General features: G+C 44.3%; 1 protein-coding gene across 1 annotated transcript; it reads left to right on the top strand.

Moving 5' to 3' along the window:
* The first annotated feature begins 8,146 nt into the window (after positions 1 to 8,146).
* On the top strand, positions 8,147 to 10,703 carry LOC137320238 (protein LRATD2-like). Its single transcript, XM_067981983.1, has one exon. It carries the CDS (start codon positions 8,842 to 8,844, stop codon positions 9,820 to 9,822), a length of 981 nt encoding a protein of 326 aa, XP_067838084.1. The 5' UTR covers positions 8,147 to 8,841; the 3' UTR covers positions 9,823 to 10,703.
* Positions 10,704 to 11,027: the final 324 nt, after the last annotated feature.

Here is an 11,027-nt window from a genome sequence, read left to right as displayed (position 1 = left end):
TATATATATCACTAGTAGAGTTGGAGGAATCTTTTGTCTACCTGTCTATGTCACCTTCGAGATGCCGTTTTTCTCTTTCTCGCTTTCCTTTTCTGCCTCTCTCGGTGCCATCTTCCATTCCTGTTCACCTCTTTTCTTCTATCATTTCAGGATGGATGTGGCGGGTCATCTGAGGGGGGAGGTAGAGTGATTACAATGTATTTGCAGTTGGCCTATGACCTTCCTGCCCAATCCTGTTATCTCTCCAAACCTTCATTTCACGATTACCGCTACACACTCTGTACGTTATACCTAACCCCCTCACCACCCATGCTGCTTCCCCCTTACCCTCCTCACACCCTACCATCCCATCTCACTGTTGCTTCTGCCTTCCTTTTCTCCCCATCATCAAAATTTCCCTCCACCATAACACCACCCCTTCTCTTCATCTCCCCATCCTTAAATTCCTACATCCTCTGTCAGTCTGCCTCTCCTCCCTTATCTACTCTCTCCAGTCTCCCTTCTGCTCTTCCTTCTTTCTGCTCCCTTTGACTGGCTTCACCCACCTCTTCTGCTGTCTGCTCCTGCCAGCCCTTCTGTCACACTCACCTTTGATTGTCCTCCTCCTCCCCTCCATTCCCTTCCACCTCTGCCTGTCCATGCTATTCTCCTCCTCTCTCCTTTTCTCTTCTCATTCCCCTGCCCCAAACTTTAAAAACACCCCATTGGAAAAAGGCTTTTAGCTTTTTTTAAAAAGGACTTTAAATGTCAGCTTGGCTCAGTGATAGCACTTCTACTCTCACCTCTAAGTCAGGAGGCTGTGGGTTCAAGTCCCACTGCAGGACTTGAGCATATAATCCAGATTGATACTGCAGTGCAGTACTGAGGGAGTGCTGCATTGTCAGAGGTGATACCTTTCAGATGAGATGTTAAACCAAGGCTTCCTCTGCCTGTCCAATGGTGGGGGAGGTGTGGTAACCCGAGTTCCGAGGCCCAAGCAAACAGGCAAGAGGTGGCATCAGGACCAGGGCAGAAGGCTAACAGGTGGTATCAGGAATATGATCAACAGGTTTGCAGCGGTACAGGCCACTGGCCAGGATTGCGAGAGATGGTGGTTCTATGCATTATATGCCACCTAGATTTTTTTGGGACTGAAAGTATAATGGGAAGTATAATATTATGCTTTAAACTAACATCCAGGCTCGACAAAACTAGCAATGACAGATAGTGCGACAAAGAAATAGTGACATGGAAAGTAAGCATAATACAAACAGCAAGTCTCAAAACTTTTAATATACTATAGATGATGCCCTTTTGTTATTCTTCAATATTCTAGGTTTTTTTGGTTGAACTGGTTCATTGTTGATGACATTGTCAAAAAAATTAACTGAGAGGAGTTGCTATGCCTAGAGTTTGAGCAGGGCCCAGGCATTTTACCACAGGGAATAAAGAAAACACAGTTCAAACTGAATGATTACTGAAGCACTCTGGGTTAATTAACAACTTTATCTAGGGATGGTAATTGAATGCCTGCCCATTTATTAGGTAACAACGCCTCCATGCAAGTTTGCCTCAACAATATCGTCAACACTATTTAAACAAAAATGCTCAGACACACAAAGAAACATTAATAATAATTTGATAATTAACTGATTTTAAAAGGGTACTTCCTCGTCCCTCTCTCCCTCACTTTCCTCTCACCCTCTCTCCGCACCCCCCACCCCCCCAGAAATACAAAGTCCCTGGTTGCCATTTTATGAATTCCACTGGTGGAAATTTATTGCAAAGTAGAACAAACAGCTCTCTTTGCGTTAGAGCTATTGAAACTCTCTAGGTCCTTGGTTGTTAAGTTTTTTTAAAAACTTGCAGTTAAGATACTGGAGCAGCAATACAGGAAATTTTAGGGACAGGATAAGCCAATTTGGTCCTATGAGCCCATCCCGCCTCCCACCTTCTGATTTCAACCTCATCTTCCCACATATCTTTCAAACGCCTCTTTGGTCAAGGAGAATATCTAGTGCTTTTTTGCACCTCTTTATCCAATGTGCTTCAATATGTATGTATACTCCCTCAATTTAAATAATTTGTCTGGATCAACTTTATCAATCCCATTCAGAATTTTGAAGACTTCAATTAGGTCACCTCAAAGTGCTCTCTTTTTCCAGAAAGATGAAGCTCAACTTCCTTAACATTTACTTATAATTTTAATTCTGGGGATCTGGGCCTGGATTCTCCTCCCATTGGCGGGTTTTCAGTGGCGTGATCCTAACGTTCACCAATGTAAAACTGCTGGTAACCTACTGGAGTTGCCAACTCTGGTTGGAGGTATTCCTGGAAGTTTGATCCTGTGACGTCTGACCCCGTGACATTGGGAACAGAGGAGGCTGAAGGGAGATTTAATTGAGGTGTATAAAATTATGAGGGGCCTAGATAGAGTGGATAGGTAGGACCTATTTCCCTTAGCAGAGAGGTCAATAACCAGGGGACATAGATTTAAAGTAATTAGTAGAAGGACTAGAGGGGAGCTGAAGAAAAAAATTTTCACCCAGAGGGTGGTGAGGGTCACTGCCTGAAAGGGTGGTAGAGGCAGAAACCCAAGTGCTGGAAAGTGGGATTAGGCTGGGTAGCTCGATTTCGAATGGCACAGACATGATGGGCCGAATGCCGCATTGCAGGAGGTGTAAATTTTCTATGCTTCTGTGTGATGTCTGTTAATGTTGTTGCATTTACCATATAGAGGTTGGGTCCCCTGTGGTTCAGTATCTTTGCTTGTGGTTTCACGCCAGCAGCTGTTGTGCGAGAAGTTCCGAGAGCCAGGAGGTCGCCCGCAAGCAGGCGAAGAAGAGGGGAAAATCGAAGGGAGGAAGGGATTTTCAGGAGGGAAACCAGAAGTGGGAGGAACTGTGATTCAATGAGGAACTAATAGTAATTCACTGAAATTGCACCAATAACTAATAGTAATACTAGTAACACTCAGATTCCCCTCAATCAACAGTAATACATTAGCTCTACTGATAGTCTATATGTAACTGGTATTAACAGGTGTAGTGCCCCAATATCCTATATGTAACTAGTAATAATCCTATAACCCGCCGATATTCACCCTGTAACTTCAGCCGGATTCCCCCTTACATTGCAGAAGGTGCGGTCAGGCTCCCCAGTTGATGCCACTTTTAACAGGCTCCATCTCTCTCCCTATCTCCTTGGACTCCATTTCCATGTGAAGGTGATAACTCTGAACTGGGAACCTCAGTCAGACCAAATCTGTACTTGGACTTCACACATGAAATTGGTTACCGACCTGAACCAAAGCGAGAGATCGCACAAAGGGTAGGGGACTCAGTATTTGAGGCATTTCTCACAGGGCACCGTTAAAATTGGATAGCCATGTGATGAAGGACAGAATAATAGAGCCAGTTCTTTAGTTGCTTCCAAGCCTTTATGAACAGAGATTCCCCTTACATACACCCGAGATAAACTCTCCTATAAAAAGGATACGAGAGTATCCCCAATTGTTACCACTACCTGACTACAATTAACACTAATTGAAATAAATCATACAATTAACAGGCACATCATCTTGAACTCAGCTCAGCACCAACATTTCTAAACCATTCCCTGGGCTTAGGCTCAGTAAAGGAGAGGTCTTTGATGAAGTAACAGAGAGGGTTGATGTTGTGTATGTAGACTTTCAAAAGGCGTTTGATAAAGGAGAAGTGGTTGCGTGGATACGAAATTGTCTAAGGGACAGAAAGCAGATAGTAGTGGTGAACAGTTGTTTTTCAGACTAGTGGGATGTATACAGTTGAGTCCCCCAGGGGTCGGTATTAGGACCACTACTCTTTGATACATATTAATGACCTGGACTTAGGTAGACAGGGCATAATTTCAAAGTTTGCAGATGACACGAAACTCGGAAATGTAGTAAACAGTGAGGAGGATAATAACAGACAGCAGGAGGACATAGACAGACTGGTGAAATGGGCAGACACACGGCAGATGAAATGTAACGCAGAGAAGTGTGAAGTGATTCATTTTGGTAGGAAGAATGAGGAGAGGCAATATAAACTAAATGGTACAATATTAAAGGTGGTGCAGGAACAGAGAGACCAGAGGGTGTATGTACACACATCTTCAAAGGTGACAGGACAAGTTGAGAAGATTATTAAAAAGACATACAGGATCCTTGGCTTTATAAATAGAGTACAAAAGCAAGGAAGTTATGCTAGACCTTTATAAAACAGTGATTACGCCTCAGCTGGAGTATTGTGTTCAATTCTGGGCACCACACTTTAGCAAGGATGTCGAGGCCTTAGAGAGGGTGCAGAAGAGATTTACTAGAATGGTACCAGGGATGAGGGACTTCAGTTATGTGGAGAGACTGGAGAAGCTGGGGCTCTTCTCCTTAGAGCAGAGAAGGTTAAGGGGAGATTTGATAGCAATGTTCAAAATCATGAAAGGTTTTGATTGAGAAAATAAGGAGAAACTGTTTCCAGTTGCAGAAGAGTTGGTAATCATAGGACACAGATTTAAGGTAATTGGCAAAAGAACCAGACACGACATGAGGAAACATTTTTTTACACAGCGAGTTACGATGATCTAGAATGCACTGCTTGAAAGGGTGGTGGAAGCAGATTCAATAGTAACTTTCAGAAGAGAATTGGATAAATATTTGAAGGGGAGAAATTTGCAGGGCTATGGGGAAAGAGCAGGGGAGTGGGACTAATTGGATAAATCTTTCAAAGAGACGGCACAGGCACCAATAGGCCGAATGGCCTCCTTCTGTGCTGTATCTTTCTATGATTCTATTCATTTAAAAGAACAGGGTTTCTCCACTTCTCATCACCATGGCATACATGGTCTCAAATGGAGGCAGTCTCCATAACACTCACAGGCCTGTAACATTGGCCAGGAATTACCTCGGAGCTGTTCCCACCCCAGATACAACCATTCCATGCCACAATGTATTAGATCCCCAATATACTGCAAAAAATATTAAATGTTAAATAAAAATGTTACAAGGAATCGCATATATGCTCTGATCCCTTTGAAGAATCAGTCACTTTTCACTACACTGAGAGAGATCAGTAACCCCCGACCCAAGGCTATGGCAGGCAAGAACTTTCAAATAAAAAGTGTAAATACTTTTGCTTTTTGTTAATGACAGCAGGATAACTTGGAACATCATAGAAAAAATGTTGGCTCGCATTTAATTCTACAAATGGATTGTGTTTTTAAATAGGTAACGAGGTGTCAGCAGTGGCTCAGTGGTAGCACTCTAATCTCTGAGTCAGGAGGTCACAAGCACAAAATCTAGGCTGACACTCCAGTGCAGTACTGAGTGAGTGCTACATTGTTGCAGGTACCATCTTTCAGATGAGACGCTAAACCAAGGACCCGTCTGCCCTCTCAGGTGGACGTAAAGGATCCCACAGCATTATTTTGAATAAGAGCAGGGGAGTTATCCCCAGTGTCCTGGCCAATATTTATCCCTCAACCAACATCACTAAAAACAAATTAGCTGGTCATTATCACATTGCTGTTTGTGGGAACTTGCTGTGCACAAATTGGCTGCCGCATTTCCTACATTACAACAGTGACTACACTTCAAAAGTACTTCATTGGCTGTAAAGTGCTTTAGGACGTCCTGAAGTCGTGAAAGGTGCCATATAAATGCAAGTCTTTCTTTCTTATACAAAGAAGAGCAGGGGAGTTCTCCCAGTATCCTGTCCAACATTTGTCCCTCAACTAACATCACTAAAACAGATTATCTAGTCATTTATCTCATTGCTGTTTCTCTACTTTACAACAGTGACTACGTTTCAAAAGTACTTCATTGGCGGTGAGGCGCTTTGGGCCATCATGAGGACATGAAAGACATTATATAAATGCAAGTTGGTTCTTTCCATTCAAATGGACAATCCAAAGCTAAATGTACAAATTGGGCTCAAATCATGAGAAATTATTGCCAGGCAATAACCATCTCCAACAAGAGAGAGTCTAACCACCTCCCCTTGACATTCAACGGCATTACCATCACCGAATCCCCCACCATCAACATCCTGGGGGTCACCATTGAACAGAAACTTAACTGGACCAGCTACGAGAGCAGGTCAGAGGCTGGGTATTCTGCGGCGAGTGACTCACCTCCTGACTCCCCAAAGCCTTTCCACCATCTACAACGCACAAGTCAGGAGTGTGATGGAATACTCTCCACTTGCTTGGATGAGTGCAGCTCCAACAACACTCAAGAAGCTCGACACCATCCAAGATAAAGCAGCCTGCTTGATTGGCACCCCATCCACCACCCTAAACATTCACTCCCTTCACCATCGGCACACAATGGCTGCAGTGTGTACCATCCACAGGATGCACTGCAGCAACTCGCCAAGGCTTCTTCGACAGCACCTCCCAAACCCACGAACTCTACCACCTAGAAGGACAAGAGCAGCAGGCACATGGGAACAACACCACCTGCACGTTCCCCTCCAAGTCACACACCATCCTGTCCTGGAAATATATCGCCGTTCCTTCATCGTCGCTGGGTCAAAATCCTGGAACTCCCTTCCTAACAGCACAGTGGGAGAACCGTCACCACATGGACTGCAGTGGTTCAAGGCGGCGGCTCACCACCACCTTCTCAAGGGCAATTAGGGATGGGCAATAAATGCTGGCCTCGCCAGTGACGCCCACATCCCATGAACGAATAATAAAAAAAAAGATTGGCCCAATTTGGATCACTTCTGGTTCAGATAGTGATCATTATAAAACCGACTCTGAATATGCTTTTATTACTTTTATTTTGTTAAAATTCTATTGAATTCTAGCACAAAAGATACACAGTTGTGAATTTTTTGCTTAGAACAGAAGCATTGTGTTTTCTGTGATATATTAAACATCACTTTAGTTGGACTAGATGAGAATAGAAAATAAAACATCAAAATAGAAAGTATTTGACAGAACCTCTTTTGCATATCTAAGCCTCTTTCTTATATTAGTTGTGCCCTTCGGGGCACTTTTGTTAGATTTCTTTTATTTTGAGTCCTGTAGAGGTTCTATTAAAAGAGGAAGCCTCTTAGAAGCAATTTAAATAACTTGACTGACAAACGGTCTGCACAAATTGGAAAATAAAACATTTTATTTTGCTAATTTAAAAATTGTCAGTGTCACCTTGGCTCAGTTGGTAATATTCTTCTTTCTGAGCTCCACAGCAGGACTTGAGTACATAATCTAGGCTGACTCTCTCTGTGGTGTCACTCAGGGAGTACTGTATTGTTGAAGGCACAGTCCTTTGGATAAGACATTAAAACTGTGGTCCTGTCTGTTCAGATTGTGCCAAAAGATCCTACAAGCTATTTCAAAGAACAGTTCTGTTTAATTTAACTCTCTCAAACCACTACCACCAAAACTGGTCATTGTTATTTGAGGCTCTTGGTGTGGGAAATGGCAACAAAGCAAAAGTCACTGCACTTCAAAGTCGTTTGTTGTATGCGAAGTGCTTTGGGATTCTTTTTCCTGAGATGTGACAAAAACAAGTCAGTCTTATTTTAAATTAAATTTTGCATAAACTTTGAATCATTTTTGATTTTGCATTGAGGTCTTTAGTAAGGTGGAAATGTTTCAATGTCTGCTGTAGAAAATTCACCATGTACTGTGTTTAAAATAAAAACACGCATTCATGTTTGCTATTTTTTTCCCCCACACCCTAAAATAGTTCTCTAACCTGGTAGAACTGGTCTCGATTCGAACTCCACCGTGATTTAGCTGGATTTTTCCTTCTAAGATTAAGAAATAATACAGTTCAAAAGATAAAACTAAAAAAAACATGCTGTAAAATACACAGCAGGCCCGTCAACGTCTGAAAGGAGAAACGACAGGTTAACAGGCACACTGGGTGGTAACCATTTTCTTATTTGAGGGGCTGTTGCGCGTTTGTAACATAATTTCAGTTTCATTTCAGATTTCCAACATTCACTTTATTTATTTTGTTGTGTGTGTAGCTCAAAGTGCCTGCCTCACCGTCCCCTGGCAAGTGCTTTCTCCCCTTAAATAGTTTTCAAAAAGTGGCAAGCAAGGAAAAAGAAACAGAGAGAGAGAGAGAGACTGGCTGAGTGAGAGTGACCCAGCCGGTGGGTGGGGGCAGCACTCAAGAGGCTTGGCTGCTCCCAGTCTTGACAGATCGTTGCGTTTCCGCCAGCTCGCTTACCTTGACGTTTCCAAGAGGGAGGGAGAGGAGAGAGAGAGAGAGAGAGAGACCGAGGATCGGTGTAAAATGAGTCTCACTTTACCCGATCGAGGACGTTTGGCGCCGACTCGCTTTTATTTTGTGTGTGGAAGGAAACTCAATGAAAATGACCTTAGGACGCCAAGCGGTGCGGGGCTGAGACGCTGAAGGAAAGAAAAGGCTTATTTTATTTATTTTCTCTCTCTCTCTCTCTTTTATCCGACTTCTACCTGTGAGCATTTGGAGCGTCGGCACACCTGGGCGGCAGAGAGAGAGAGAGGGAAGGAAGTGAGGAGAGACATTTATTAAAGCAGTGGGGGAGGAGGAAAAAAAACTTCAATATTGGGACCATTTCATTATCGATCCGCTCTAACTTTCCCCCCCTCCCTCCTTCCCTTCCCCGGGCCGGGGAGCCGATGGAGGCCGGTGTCCAAGACCCTGTTGCTGGGAGGATTTGAAGAGTGGGGTCCGGGCTCGGGTTAGGTGGCGTTGTGTGTTGGCTGCGATCAATCGTGCAGGTGGAATTACTTCTTCCTCATCGCTACTTTGTGCTGTTTTTATTTATTTATATATATATATATATATATATTTATATATAATATAATCACACACACACTCTGAGTGTGTGTGGGGGGGATATGGGGAACCAGATGGAAAGACTCACACATCTGAGCTATGCAGAAGTGCCCACGGCCGACCCGGCGGGGACCGACAGGGAGGACCCGGGCTCCCGCATCGGAGTCTCGTACATTTTCTCCGTGGACGACGACGAGCTGGAGGAGTCGGGCAAGGCTGGGGAAGGGGGCGAGCCTGGCTCGGGCAAGGGCAAGGGCAAGGCGGAGGAGAGCGGCTACGACGCCCGCAACGAGGTGGAGTGTTCGGTCTACTACAGGGACGAGTGCATCTACAGCCGGAGCCGGAGCAGCTGCAACAATACTTGCAACAGTAGCAATACTTGCAACAGTAGCAACACTTGCAACAGTAGCAACACTTGCAACAGTAGCAACACTTGCAACAGTAGCAACACTTGCAACAGTAGCAACTTGAGCAGGGGCGAGGGGGAAGAGCCGGCCACCCACCCGCCCGAGACCCTGCTCAACAAGTGCAAGCCGGGCGACCTGGTGGAGTTCGTGGCCAGGAGCCAGTACCCGCACTGGGCGGTCTACGTGGGGGATTTCCAAGTCGTGCACCTGCACAAGGCTGAGGTCAAGAACGACTTCCTGACCGACGCCAGCCAGGGCAGGAGGGGCCGCCTCGTCAACCAGCTGTACCGCTTCAAGCCCCTGCCGGCCGAGTGCGTGGTGCAGAGCGCCCTGGGCCAGGTGGGGCTCAAGGACGGGCAGCTGAGCTGGAGGAACTCGGAGTGCTTCGCCGCCTGGTGCAGGTGGGGCCGGCGGGAGTTTAAGATCGGCGGGGAGCTGAGGATCGGCAAGCAGCCGTACCGCCTGCGGATCCACCTGCCCGACAAGAGGAGCCACACGCTGGAGTTTCAGAGCCTGGAGGACCTGATCATGGAGAAGAGGAGGAACGACCAGATAGGGAGGGTGGCGGTGGTCCAGGAGCTGGCCGCACACCTGCAGGTGGAGGATCAGCAGAGGACTGACCACAATTCAAACTGAGGGGGGGGGTTTATTAAAACCCTTTAACTTCTCCAAACCCAATGCAAAAGACGCCTCTTGTTTTCTGATCTCCTCCACTTTTTGGCTCTGGGACAAGTTGAAAGGAAGAGGATTGCACAAAAAAAAGTAAAAACTTGTATAATCTATATATGTCACATTCCATTTATTCTGATAAACTGATGTTAATTAACTTGAAAATTTAATACAACCAATCGATCTATTGCAATACAGGAGTGTGTGGTGCCTATTGTAAAACGATACATTTTTTAAAAAAAACATTTCATAATCTGCGACTTCGCCACAAACTACTCTTGTTTCCCCCCCCCCTTTTTTTAGTTTTAAGAGGCCGGGTAAATTTAAAACCTCGCTTTAACTGAGAGTCCAAATGACTTCTCTTCTCAAGAGAAGATTGCTAGGTGGTGATAGTTCCTTCAAAATGAAGGGCATAGTTTAATAAGCAGAATGAATGGCCTTTTGGAAGGGATTGGGTCGATCTGAAGAGAGATTGCGGAAATAAACAGGAAGAGAGGGTGAGCGCTGTGGTGATGACGGATAATGCACGCTGGGTTTTAGTGATTCATTAAGGAGAAGTGCATCATTCACCAAATGTACCCTTCTCTCGCCTTTAATTAAAACGTAAAAGTACTTTATACATTTAATTTGAGCAATTGTGCGTTTAAACTCGTTATACTCCTGCTGATTGGAGCATTTTATGTTCTTAACGTTTGGTTTGAAGTCCGTACTGATTTCGGGTGGTTTCAAGTGTTGCTGCTATCACTGATACACCTACCCAGGACACCGTGAAGTACAGTTTGAGAGTATCCACAGTTCTTGCACATCTTTATTGAAATTGAATTAAATATTTTTATAATATTTTTGAATTATTGTGCATTAAGTTATGCACTACTCATTTTTTGCCTGCCTTAATGTCAATGTGTCTAACATATCAAAATTTTGAAAGGTTCTAAAGATCGACACAATGCAGAGGTTATGTATTGATAATGTCTTAATAAGCACTTGTGTTAACTGAAAAACCATGTAATAAAAATGTTGGATTACATGGTTTTCCATCTGATAACCTTTATACAGTATTCATCTGAACACTGCAGCTAAGTTACCAACAAAGTTTCCCTATCTTTCCCCTCCTAAAACAAAGTTGTACGGTGTACTTGATTCTGCTATAGTTGTCTGACCCTACTCTCTCC

This window comes from Heptranchias perlo, chromosome 3 (genome assembly GCF_035084215.1).
Source record: "Heptranchias perlo isolate sHepPer1 chromosome 3, sHepPer1.hap1, whole genome shotgun sequence".
In the NCBI taxonomy this organism is placed as follows: Eukaryota; Metazoa; Chordata; class Chondrichthyes; order Hexanchiformes; family Hexanchidae; genus Heptranchias; species Heptranchias perlo.
The sequence above is the reverse complement of the archived record's forward strand: the minus strand, read 5'-3'. Positions and strand labels throughout refer to the sequence as shown.